General features: G+C 44.2%; 2 protein-coding genes and 1 non-coding gene across 6 annotated transcripts; 1 reads left to right on the forward strand and 2 right to left on the reverse strand.

The window, feature by feature from the left end:
• Positions 1-2,250: 2,250 nt before the first annotated feature.
• LOC133887542 (probable 3-beta-hydroxysteroid-Delta(8),Delta(7)-isomerase) lies at positions 2,251-4,674 on the forward strand. Its single transcript, XM_062327532.1, has 2 exons — positions 2,251-3,846; positions 4,446-4,674. Exons 1-2 carry the CDS (start codon positions 3,536-3,538, stop codon positions 4,651-4,653), a joined length of 519 nt encoding a protein of 172 aa, XP_062183516.1. The 5' UTR covers positions 2,251-3,535; the 3' UTR covers positions 4,654-4,674.
• A 460-nt stretch (positions 4,675-5,134) lies between these two features.
• On the reverse strand, positions 5,135-7,926 carry LOC133908611 (uncharacterized). Of its 4 annotated transcripts, XM_062350742.1 has the most exons (5): positions 7,630-7,926; positions 6,422-6,720; positions 5,824-5,884; positions 5,697-5,732; positions 5,135-5,599 (listed from the first exon to the last, which is right to left on the reverse strand). In XM_062350742.1, the coding sequence occupies exons 2-5, from the start codon at positions 6,607-6,609 to the stop codon at positions 5,522-5,524; spliced, it is 363 nt and encodes a 120-aa protein (XP_062206726.1). In that variant the 5' UTR covers positions 6,610-6,720; positions 7,630-7,926; the 3' UTR covers positions 5,135-5,521. The 4 variants fall into 4 exon arrangements, with proteins under 4 accessions (XP_062206726.1, XP_062206718.1, XP_062206701.1 ...); XM_062350734.1 differs by having other exon boundaries at positions 5,135-5,732; positions 6,422-6,635; positions 7,630-7,912; XM_062350717.1 differs by having other exon boundaries at positions 5,135-5,732; positions 7,630-7,909.
• A 504-nt stretch (positions 7,927-8,430) lies between these two features.
• TRNAS-AGA (transfer RNA serine (anticodon AGA)) lies at positions 8,431-8,512 on the reverse strand. The gene has a single exon. It is a non-coding gene; the product is annotated as a tRNA-Ser (tRNA).
• Positions 8,513-12,960: the final 4,448 nt, after the last annotated feature.

Consider the following 12,960-nt stretch of genomic DNA (forward strand, 5'->3'; position numbering starts at 1 on the left):
CATATAAACCTCGTGGTTGCATTGTTATGCCAGGTTACATGTCCATGAACCAGTCCTTAGGATCTAAAGCAGGTACTCACACATTACCCAATACGCACATAACAGCCATACAAACCAAATCAACCTGCCTAGATCCCTATGATCCATGTTGCTACAAAGATTACCCAAACCCCAAACCGGTTCATGTTGCATAGACCATTTAACAGATTAACATTTAAAACCACCCAACTCGACGACACGACTAAGCATTTCTACCCACGACACCCAAACTATGACCCAGGAGATAAGGATAATTTGGAAAGTACTAATAAACCTTAAATATAGGATTCATATAGCATGCAACTAAAAGTAAAAGATACACTTTTCTACAATAGGATCAATGTGATCAAGGACACTTGCATTTAACAGTGGGTTGCTCAAACTCTTCAAAAGTCTGATCCTGTAGGTTCACAAACTGCTTGTCTCCTATTGCATTCGCGAACACCGGAAATAAGCAAGTACAAATATCTAAGAATAGCACATCAAACAATAGCAAAGCACTATAAAAAGCCTACTAACAGAAAATACTCGCTGCTACGATCATGTGAGCATAAGAATCGCGTAAAACAGAGCTCGTATGAAAAGGTTATAAAAGTTTTAAGCACAAGGGGTCTTTCTACAAAAAGGGCAAGGGCTATTTTGTAAAAATAGAAAAGTTTCAGTATTTGTGAAATCTCATAGACATATATGCAAATATATAAAACTTAGGGGCTAAAAGTAAAATAATAGTACCAACAAGGACATTTTTGTGAAAACCAAAAGGTTTAGGGGCCTAAATGTAAAATTACCTATTTAAAAGAATTAATAGATTTATTTTTATTTATAAAACCTTATTTACTGCGTCAGCATGCTGACTGGGCTCGAGTGGATAACGTGGCTAACATGTGGGCGACATGTGGTGCTGATGTGGACTACATAATCCGACTGGAGTTATGAGGCCACGTGGTGGCTTCTAATTGGATCGCGAAGGGATATGGGTTGGGTTTAATCTCAGCCGCTCATCAACGATCGGACAACTGAGAGCAAAGGGGAGGGTTGGCGGCCGGCGATGATAGAAACACGATAGCACCGTCGTGGACATGGCTGGAGCATTGCCGGTGACACACGATTTAGCACTACGAGCTACCAAACGTGATAAGAAATGGTGCAATTGAAAGAGATGACGGTGAGGATTCTCACCGAGGGCTTCATGGCGACCGGAGATGGCTCGACGATGGTCGGCGACGGAAAGAAGCGGTGACGGTGATTGGAGCTCGACAGGGGCTCAGCTACGACGACGGAGAAGCGAAACCGAGGGTCAGGGAGGCTTCCTAGGGGTCCTACGGTGCCAAAAAGTCGGTCAGCAGGCCTCGGAGTGAAACGGGGAAGTTCGGCGACGGAGAAGTGGTGGCAAGACTCACCGGGGCTTGGCGGAAACAATTGTGTAGTGGCGGAACAACGACGAGGAGCGGTGTAGGAGGTTTCTCGTGCTCCTGTGAAGCTAATGGTGGCCTCAGGCGCACCGGGGAGAGCTCGACTGTGGCGATCTTCAAGTGGCTAAGATTCGAGCGGCAACAATGGCGGCTTGGCGACGTGAGATGGTGGCGGCGTGGTTGAGAGAAAAAAGAGAGGGTGGCGGGGTTGGGTGGCTTTATAGGCACGTGGGAGGGCAGGGTTCGGGGTCATGGGGTGCGGCGGACGTGGGGGCGGTGGTTTCGGTCGACGGTTGCGCACACGATGGGAGGAGGGGGATGATAGGCGGGACCCACGCGTCAGCGAGAGGAAGGGAGGGGGTGTGAGCTAGGCTTCGGCACGCGAGGAGATGTGTCGGGCCAACGAGAAAATGGGTCACAAAAGAAGCTTTACATGTCTTGGTGCAAGTGTCATCTCTTGTTCTCTTTAATTCAAGAGATATTCCAGAAAACAAATGATGAAAGATTATTGCAGTGTTATAAACTGATGACTGATGAGGCCTGTGAATGAAGCTGGTGTTCGCCCTGATGGTTTTTTCATCGGGTAATAATGCAAATGTTTTTTCGCATCAACTGATCATCCACCTTGCATTATGATCTTATTCTTACCCTGCTCTAATGGCAGGAAGTCGACCAGGCAGATAGTACAATCACACTTCTCCAGATATAGAACCAAGCCGAGCGGTGGAGGTGGTTGTGGCCTTGTAGGCTTGTGGCAGCTAGCGTTGAGCCGTTGGCTCCCACACTCTTCCATCAGAGCCCCGTCGCTGCTTCCTCGGCTTTCTCTTCTTTATTAGAAAACTCAGCAGGTCTACTTCATAATACTGTAGTTCAGTGTTCAGATCATTTGATCTCGATCTGAACTGGGCTGCCGTGTTGATAAAAATCAAGGTGCTGCAGTTGGTATAGCAAGCGGCGACTTTCTGTTGCCATCAGCCCATCATCACGTCGTCGTCTAGAGCAGAGCAAGTCAGGAGGCGGAGGCGGCAACGAGGGGACACGGCGGGCACCCTTACGCGCCGGCGGAGCAGCTGTCGCAGGGCCAGGCCTCGCGCCCTACCTGGGCGCTTCCCTCTTCGTCTTCCTCGCCGTCTAGCTCGTCTCCGGTAACAGAATTATTGCCGTATCATCAAAGATATGCCTACAACAATACCGTATCATCACATAACCAAAGAAGGAGGACCAAGATTCTAGATAAAAGCATGACTCCCTCGCCTCTTGGAATTTCTCTCAGACGTCCGGCATCGGCCATGGCCGCCTGTTTCTTGTGCGTCGTGCGTGCGTGTCTAGTCGTCTCCCAAGAAGAAGGCAAGAAACAAAGGGATGATGGGAAGTGGAACTCGGCATAGCTTTGGCCATGCACGGTCTATCTTGTCGGTTTATCCATTTCTCTTATGATACTTATTAATTTGTAGATTTTCTTACTTATTATATAATTTTTTTCATCTATTATTTTAACATGAATCTCAACACAAATCAGTTATGATAATCCATGCGGACGGGATGGATACTTGGACCGCGGGCTGCCTTCTTGCCTCTCTGTGTTGGGCTGTTAGTGCTGTGGACCTTGCATGAGACACTGGTAGTCCTATTGGCTTAGACCTACAGTAAGTCGTCTCCCTTCACTAGTTCTCCCTTGCTCATCATTAAGCACTCCTACAGAGTGTGTGGCCACATTATCAAACATCGATATAAAAGCATTTTTCTCGGTTGCAACCTTCTGTGCTTACGCAAAAAAAAAAAAATCGGTTTATTTTTGCCACGTTATATATGGTGGGTGCTTACAAGGAGGAAGGGGTGGTTAAGTTTGCTTCGGATGCTTAAGGTATCTAAGGTTAGAGCTATTTAAGCACACATCTGTATTGGAGAGAAGAGTTTTTATACGTGCTTAATTATATGTCAATATTCTCTCTCTTTAAGCACTTGCGCCAAAGCATCTTGCATTGCATGTTGTCTTAATTGGTACCGGTAGTTACACGTGCAAGCATTTTCTGAAGCACTGGTGCCTGATCGAGCATAGGTGCCGCGTGACAAGCACCCCTCTCATGTCATCGGCGATCGAGCTTGAAGGAAGATGTCGCAGGTTATCCAAGACCGACCGTCTGCTCATCTGCCGGTGGGCGTTCACCGGCCTCACCCACAGCATCATGGAGGGGACCTTCGCCGTCACCCCTGATTTTTGCAGGAAGGAGAACCCCAGCTACTTCGATGAAGCCAGTAAGCTCTCGGTGATTTTCCCCATTTGCCATATTACATGTCGATTCAAACATGGTGCCAGCACTAGTGTGTTGCTGTTCAGTGAAAGAGTTGAAGCAGTAACAGCTGTGTTAGAAGGCCCTGCGTCACTACTTGCAATGTATGGCTTTCTTCTCATCTTTTGCCAAACACGCAGAATGCATTTTTAAGATGTACATGTATTCTACATTTTAATAAACCACTGCTCTCTGATTAGATTTTGTCGGCCAAGTTATTGCAAACATGGTGCTGCAATAGGGTTAAGCCTCATTCAGTTTAGACTATATATATACCTGGAATCTGCACTTTGTTCTTGCTTTACCATGATGGAAATAAGGCAAAAGGGAACTTGATGATTAACATCCTATTCCGGTAGTGTAACATGCATTTAGTTCATGGTTTGTTGCGCTGTGCTAGTCCTATGCTCCCAGAGAACATTTAAGCAGCATGAGGGATGTGGCAGAACCAAAAGCAAGGCATGCAAATTAGAGAAAATGTTCTTTGTTTCAGAAGTGAAAGGTGTGATGAATTCCATGCCTTTTTTTTTTTGTTGATGTTGTTTGGTGAATGATGTATCTAAAGGTTACACGTTACATATTTTTCATAGGAGATTTTAGTCTACCGCAGTTAGTGATATATGATTCTTTCAGATACTGATTGTGTGCATTAGAAGCATGATGTAGCTTCTGTTCTATCTGAAGTCAAGTTTGCTGGTTGCAGATATGCAATTGCATCCCGGAAATCCTACAACAATATTCTCCAGGTCACCGTCTGTTTGGGCCAGCTCTACGGATGCTTGGTTTACTTCATCACTGCATACTTCATTGGTGCAAACAGTTCATGGGTGGTCATACCAACGCTCATCGCCATAAGGAGCTGGAAGATGATCTACGCAGCGTTTCGAGCTGAAAAGGTGAAGATTAAATAAGGCTGCCTTAGCCTTATGCTGAGACTGAAATTCTTTTTGGAAATCCCCATATACCCTTTACGCAAACATCATTTTCTTGGTAATCAATTTATCCAGTCATGTAATGTACAAACACTGGTTTTTTTTATGTCCATAAAGCAGGATTGTTGTTTGCTCCCCAAAGGAAAGAGATTGCCATCCTGAAAAGGCATATGTTTTGGTACAAGTATCATCCCAGTTTTCACCCTTGTTCTTTAACTCAAGAACCTATCTCTTTCAGAAAACAAATGAGATAAGACTATTTTAATGGTGATAAAATGATAGTGCCAGTGGATACAAGTATTTTTTTTTACATCAACTGATTTTTCTAACTTGCACGTTATGATTTCACCCTGGTCAAATAGCAGGACGTTGACATGAAGACTCGAGCTGACAAAGAATGAAAAGAACAAAATTCAAAATATCATAATAGTTGGTAATGCATCAGTAAAAGCTCCTCATGTGACACAAAACAAGACACATTCATAAAAAAACAGGAGAATTCATGTTACATCTTACTTTGAAAAGCAAAAACAACTCTATTTACAGGCTACAGGCTCATCGTTCATGAAACACCGAAACTCCAGCTACATGTAGTTACATATGCAGACCTCATTTATGTACATATTACAGCTCACTGCGATTGTGCAGTTTCAAATGCCACAATCAGAAGGGCAAAAGGCGACTCTAATCAGGCTAGCTTAACGGAACTACTTATATCCTGCACCGCGACAATTCATGAGTCAAGGGCAGTCCGAAAATAAAATCAGGAACGACGAATGATGAATTGCTCATGAAAAGGTAACTGCAAAGTGGGGCTCCGAGTTTCCACAAGCGAAACCTTCGATCCTTACTTTTGGGCTGCTAGCACCGCAAGATGGAGAGCCCAGTTCAACTCTTCCTGCCGGCTTTTTGCTGTGGGGGCTCCCTAAAGGAGAAAAGGATGGCGCCCTATTACCAAACTGCGGATCATGGATAATTGGGTTGTTAACACGTACAGGAGGCGATCCACATAAAAAGCCCACCTGACTACTCGAATCGATATCGCTGTCAGGGTCATTCTGGAAACAGAAAATTGGGTATCAAAACCGAGTCATGCATGGCAGTTTAAGTTATTTCATTCAATCATCAAATAAACCTTTCAACAATTACCTTGCTGAGGATAAGATCAAGTATATCAGAAGTGTAGTCTGATCTGTACACCGGGAATGCACTGCAGTCACGGAGAGTAAAGGTTCAGCAAAGCACGTCATGATCAGTACCAAACTAATCATTACCATTGAAACAACTACAGTTAGACAGACAGAGTTACCCTTGTAACAGATTTTCTTTGGTAAAAAGCAAAGCATAAATGATGCCATATTCCTTCCAGTGCCCTTTATTTCTACCATAAGCTGGTGAGTGGTGATATGCAGTATGGTGCATCCTTTTTCTATCTTACCACGTTGAGCTTTCTATTGTGCCTAGAAGCAACAAGGGCTGCCTTTGTATGTCAATTCTCCAGTTCCATACACACTAGACAATGTAGTAGCACACATGTGACGTTCTACAAATTGCACAACAAACCCATACAGCATACAAATTCATACACCCTGTCACGGTGGCACCCAAAATCATGCTATAATCGAGTACATAGAAGCCAGCATGCCTGACGACTAATTGAGCATCCAGCACGAAGCACTGATAAATTATACCGGGACCTTTACTGGAAAGAAAGGAAGACAAAAGATAATCAAAGAAGAGAACTAACCCGTTCAGCCTGGGGCTGGCTCTGTTCACGGTTTCCACAGCGAATGGAAGCCGGGTGGGGCGGCGAGGCTGGGGGCAGATGACCTCCACACGGGGCGTCGGCGGCGCATCCATCTGCCAGAGCCTGGACCTTCGCTCGGGCACTGCCTCAGCCCTTGAGAGCGGCTGCCTCAAATAGCAGTGCCCCATCACTCACAGCAGACTCACGCGGCCTCCTGAAACCCAAGTCACGAGAATCTGAGCCCGCTAAGTTGTCCACTGGTCCTTCTCTCCAAACAGGACAAGTCGGAGTTGAAGTGACTGCATGGAGCAAGCAAACGGGATGAAAAGCAATTGCGTGTGCAAAATCAAAACCGCAAAGAAACTAAACAGGGCAGGTACAGAGAGCTTTTCTTTTTCTTCTCAGCACCGCAGATTGCATCGAAGGGGCAAGGAAAAACAGGTTGTTTTCCTTTTCTTTTCTTTACGTCATTGTATGCGAAATTGCGAATTGGAAGAAGGGGAAGAAAAAAAATGCGAGGCTACAAACATGCCGGGAAGAAAATATGAAAAAGTGTAGTTTTTTTTTCTATATTACACGAAAAGGAAATGCATTCTCGCGTTTATTTATAGTATTTTCTTTTTCGTGAAGATTCGGTTCAAGCTGTACCCCTGTACCCCAGATAACCTATAATTCAGCCAGATATTGAGGCAGTAATGTGGCAAGTAATGAACTTCTTTTTGGGGGAAATTGATTGTGCGACGAGAAAGGTTGGATCTTTAGGGAAAACATATGAAAATAGCTCAATAAGTTGGCAAATTTAACCATGAAAGCGAGAGTGTTCCTCTGGAGAAAAAAAAAATCTGTTGCGGACTATCTGGAAAGAAAGTTGCATCAAAGAAACCACGGGGGAAGCAGGTCTCTAAATCAAACAAAAATTACCAGAAAACCTTGGAGAGGAAAGGAAGAAGAAAATCAAGCCAATTTTGTAGTAGTGCATAAGATGCGAGAATTGACAACGGCCCAAAACCAACCAAAAACAGCATGAACAAACGAACCCCATATTAGCAAAGGGCGTGAACAACCCCCCCCCCCCCCCCCCAAAAAAGATTAATCTACCTGTGGCCTGTGCACGAAATACTCCGAGCAGAAGTCGGAGAAAACTGCAGAACGATCAAGCGCTGCCTTGCCGCGACAAAAAATTTCATGGGGAAATGAGGACTCCTCACCTGGAACCAGGAACCGAAACGAGAGGCGCCGCCACACCAACGCAAGGCCCCCTCTCCCTCAGGGCTCAGGCTGAGCGCCGCCGCGTCCGCACTCTCTCTCTCTCTCTCTCTGTCTCTCTCCCGCCCGCTCAGGTGTGGATGTGGCTGGCGTCGTTGGTTCGCCGGAAGAATCGCCGAGGCGAGGGGAGGCGGCGCAGCGCAGCAACAAGCCCCGACCCGACCCGCTCCGAGTCCGAGCAGGGAGGGTTACCCTACGCACCGGCCCGGGGAGAGTCCGAAGAAACAGCCGGGCCCACACGAGGGCGAGTAGTGTTCTGCTGACGCAAACGCCCGCGCGGCGGTGTGCGCGCCCACACGTCAGTGGCCTGACAGGTGGGGCCGGGCTGTGTTAGGGTTCCACAAGCCTGCGTTACCTTTTTTTTTCTTTCTGAAGGGGCCTTTTGAACTTGCTAAAATGAAAATAACGGATGAGCAGAACATGAAGAGCTACGTTAAAGATGTAGCCTTCACGTGCCCATCATGTTACCCAATGCAGGAATAACTCGATATTATAAGTAAGCATCTGATAGAGACGAACTAGTGGATGTGAGTATTTTTTTGGCTTGGTAGATGAGTAGTCAGGGATTGAAATGGGGAAAAACGCAGGAGCAAATTGGTTGGTTTTGGACCCAAGGAGTAGATGATAGAATGACAGAGTCCTAAATGAATCAAGTTGTTAACCAAAGCACGTGCACAGCACATGTTTCACCAGGAGAAGATCTCAAAAAACAACCAAGGCAAAAACGAGAAAAAGAACAGAAGCGTGGTCGGCAGGATTCGAACCTGCGCGGGCAAAGCCCACATGATTTCTAGTCATGCCCGATAACCACTCCGGCACGACCACTTACTGATGTGATGTCGTTATATTACCAATTAGTTAAGACAATAAAAAAATGACGCCTTAGACCATCTCCACTCCGACGCTTCGGAGGGGAGGCTATTAAAATTATAATTTACCATGTCATCTAGATAATCGCATCGGCAAACGCCAACGGCATACACATACACATACGCCCACAGAGATGTCGATCCATTCCTGTTGTTCATGAACAATGCTAGCCATAGGCAGTAAACCGGTAGGTCGTTTGGTGTGAGCTCTTTTGTTTCGCCTGCCGACCACCTCAACCACCAGTCATAAGCTCCTTTCCATGGCAGTTCGCAATTTGCACTGCAGATCAACCCGACCCTGGCACGTGGCACCGATGGATCCAACGATCCAGTGAAGAAAAAGCAATCGAAAGCTGCTGCGGGTGCTCCATGATTAAAGGTGAAGCACGGTTGGGCCTTTCTATCCAGTGCGTCCGACGCTTCAGTCTCATTCTTCGCGATCTGCACGCTTCCATTCCACAATTGCTGCACTTCCACTACGAGGCTGATCTGCTCATTGCCGTGTCCTCTCATCTCCCTAGTCTGGCTGCAACATGTTAACGGTACCTATTTTAGTTGTGCGTGACCTCGGATCCAAACATATATAGCTCAATAGGGTGGTACCTTGTTTACTTTCTTTCTTGAACCAGACTAATTCCTACACGTGCATACTACTGCCTATCTATGCGCACACCACTAATTAGGAAAGTACTTGATTAATTATATTCCTAATCAGGACAACTACTCGGATTGACATCCCGCACACAGAGCACGCCCACGACAACACTTGGGCTGGATCCACTGCTACTTGATGATGAGTAAACTTACACAATCATGTATCCTTTGTTGCACCTCCACTACAGATGAATTAAGCAAACATATGCACATATTACATACCTAACGTGTGATACACATAGAGTTGGAATTTAAACTGAAAAAACACATAAGTAGACAGACACATAGATCATATTATAGAGTTTGAACTAGAAAAAGCAAACATGAGCAGACAGGTTCACATATCACACACATTTAGATCACAAAAATCTACACAATTTGCTTGATCCCACATGTGCAGATTTTCTTTCTCACAAAATTTATGTACAATAAGTATTATACTGACCATTTGAGCACCTAGATTGCAAAAAAAAAAAAGAAGGAGAATGAGCAACTAACTTTGCAATCTATTTTTTATGTACTTTTTGCTACCCATTATGTGGAAATATTTGCTTATCAATTCACAAAAATATGCTTCTCTAAAATAGTTAAGTAGCCTAACTGAATCACTAGATTTGTCTTACAGTGGATGCAAAACAAACAAACAAAAAGTATAAAAGAAGCTAAATTTGCATGATACTTCTTTCTCCTAAGATGTATGCACATTAAGCATTGATTTCAAGTTTTGAGTACTGAAGTACAAAACAAACAAAGAGTAAAAAAAAATTGATTTTTGCATTGTACTTATTCATTTACACTCTGGTACACATATTAGCAAGTTTTTACTTCTTGTTTATGAATTTTTGTTTCTTCAAATAGTTAAGTAGCTTGACTGAATAACTGGATTTGTCTGAGAACGAGCACATAAATGACTTAGATACTTGAATTACCTTACTACCGGTTGTTCCTTTGCAGTCCTTAAAAAAAAGGAAATAAGCATACATGATTTAGGATATTTGTAGCATATCATTTCATAGAAAATGCACAATATGTGAGTATATGAATGTTGTACATATATCATTTCAGCTCCGCTCTGGATTTCATAGAAACACGAGATTTCATAGAATATGATAGTTTAGATTTGGCTTCATAATACCATAAAATTGCCAACATAGTAAAATCATATCAGCACCCACACCGTTTTAGCTGTTCATTATCACGAGTGCAAATATGAATCGCACATCACACATAAACAGTTCATCACCATGGAAAAAGGAGCAGTTCATGATTCAATTAACACGCTATTGGTGTCCATCTACCACTAAAACGAAAAGAAGTAAACCATAACTACGAAATCTATATGAAAAATCACTATTATGCATCATTTGTTAAAAAGATGTTAGAATAATAAATAAATTTGCTAAAAGGTGTAAGCAAATCATAGTGAATGCATAGGCAAAATAGGTTAGTGTGAAAAATAAAAATGAACTGCTAGGAGAGAATTGCATTGATATCGATCATTACAGTCCTTGTGTAAGTGGGATAACAAGTAAAAGCTTACAAAGGTTCCCCACAGTCATGCAGATCGATCTAAATGGCTAATGATTGTCACAGGATCAATTGTTTTACTCGTGACAAGCTTGCAGCAAGTCTAAATGCTCATCATCTCTACCTAAAATAATCACACTATGTAAAATCCATCGTATGAAGGAAAACACTTAAACTATTCAAGAAAAGCAGGCTTGACTTATTACCTAATAAAACTTGATTCGCTGTTAAAAGCTACTTCATTACTAGACACTGATATCTTATAAGAAAATCCTTAATAGGCAGAAACAATAAAGTTAGATTTAGCCTCATCTAACCAAAAAAAAAAAAGCAATCACTAGCATTACCTACTTATTAACCTCTCAAAGAAAATTTATCTGGACAAAAACTTCCATGAAACACAAATATGACTCGAGAAGAACTCATTGAACAAAAAAATTACAACACTTGAAAGACCTAACAACTAATTGTAATGCCAAAACAGATGATATAACTGAATTAGCTACTAACAACGACCTAAGATACCAATTATTCAATAGAAATTAGATCACACTATATTGAGTTCAGAGCTTATTCAGGACTAATTGTTACTAGATAATATTTGAGCTAAGGCAATTTCCAACAGATACTTTAAAAATTCGTCTCCTATAACATTATTACAGCATCCTCTAATACTATTACAATAGTCTCTATATTTTCTATCTTCATCATCTACCCTATTTTCTACCTTCCATTACTCTTCTCCTCTCTTCGAGTCCACAGTCATCCTTCATGAACAGTGTTGCCATAGCTCCATCCCCTCCCGCAAATATGTTGTTCCTCTCTCCTCCTCGATTCGAGCTTGCATCACTATAGAGGCAGATACGGAGTCTGCTGGATGCCAGATGTGGGGCAAGAGGAAGTGGCATTTGCATTGTAGCATTGGAAACAGACTTCGCTGGAGATGGCCTAAATTGGCTTTTGAATCACAATTAACTACTAAGAAAGGAAGGATTAAACGACCAAATTACAATGAACTACTAGAAAAATTGAGGACCAAACTACCAAAATGTTTTTAATCCCATCTATCTTCTACTACTCGTTGTTGCTTTGCTTATCCACATGTCTATCAGAAGGCAAATGCATGTTCTAGTACAGTTCTGCAGGCATCTCCCTCTCCCATAGTCTCTCACACACAGGACACACGCACACTACCTCATAATCAAAACTCTCGATCTTTATTTTGATTATCTCTTAAAAAATCGGAACCGGCAAAGAACATCCAGTATGAACAAAAAAAATCAGAGCTTCCAAGTTGCACAAAGAGAGGGCATAGATCGGAGAGAGGGGGGAGGGGGTGCGCTCACAGTAGGATGATGAATCTGCTTGGGAGCATGCTACCATGGAACATGTGCAAGTCGAATGAGTTGATGTCTCACCTAGCCATCCCGTGTGGAGGAGCTCGATCTGATGCGGAGGTGCTCAGATCCAACAATGAGGAGTTCGATCACACACAGTTGTGCTTGGATCTGAGGACGAGGAGCTCAATCCCTTTTGGAGGAGGTTGACCTCATTTCACCGCCATGGGGCCCCGCCCAAGGTTCAACCATCGTGCTTCCGAGCTCCGCCTTGCCTCGACCCTGCTCACGAGTGCATCCACCTACGACGCCCCCACACTGATGCCCCTCATCCGAGCCTCACGCCACCGCCCCTAGCGGAGGATGACAGTACACGCGCTAGGGATGAGCAGTCCCTCACTAGGGCCGCATCGATGAGCTCTACAACGGCCCCTCCAGAACGATCACTTGGGCGCGCTGGTCCCGTGGCTGGACAGTCGAGGAGAACCGCCACTGCACGTGGAGAAGGAGGCAAAGGGCGACAATGGAGAGCTGGGGGTGGCGGGGCTTTGGCATGGGTGGAGGCGAAGAAGGAAGTGGTGGTAGCGGCGCAGGGCACGGTGGCATTGTGGGATTTCGGTGGCGGTGGTGCAGACCGAGGATGAGAGAGAGAGAGATGAGAGTATATAGGAACGAAGGGGAAAGTGAACGAGAGGAGTGGATAAGGATGATAGGAGGGGCTAGGTGCAGTGAGCGAGCGTCCAAGCACATGCCAATGGATTTGAATCGAGCGGCTGTCGCTGCGTTTGTGCCAGGCGACAAACGGACGCACGGTCAAAAACAAGTTTTTACCTTATTTCTTTTATCTTTCACTGAAGACCATTATTCGACTCTCACCTTATGCCCA

Source organism: Phragmites australis, chromosome 1, assembly GCF_958298935.1.
Source record: "Phragmites australis chromosome 1, lpPhrAust1.1, whole genome shotgun sequence".
Taxonomy (NCBI): Eukaryota; Viridiplantae; Streptophyta; class Magnoliopsida; order Poales; family Poaceae; genus Phragmites; species Phragmites australis.

Excerpts from the sequence above, each read along its gene's own strand:
- LOC133887542 (XM_062327532.1), top strand. The coding sequence starts at position 3,536 with ATGTCATCGGCGATCGAGCTTGAAGGAAGATGTCGCAGGTTATCCAAG. Across the intron at positions 3,847-4,445 it reads CCTGCGTCACTACTTGCAAT|ATATGCAATTGCATCCCGGA; the intron begins GTATGGCTTTCT and ends TGCTGGTTGCAG.
- LOC133908611 (XM_062350734.1), bottom strand. The coding sequence starts at position 6,609 with ATGGGGCACTGCTATTTGAGGCAGCCGCTCTCAAGGGCTGAGGCAGTG. Across the intron at positions 5,885-6,421 it reads GCCAGCCCCAGGCTGAACGG|TGCATTCCCGGTGTACAGAT; the intron begins GTTAGTTCTCTT and ends CCGTGACTGCAG. Across the intron at positions 5,733-5,823 it reads TTGATCTTATCCTCAGCAAG|AATGACCCTGACAGCGATAT; the intron begins GTAATTGTTGAA and ends TTCTGTTTCCAG.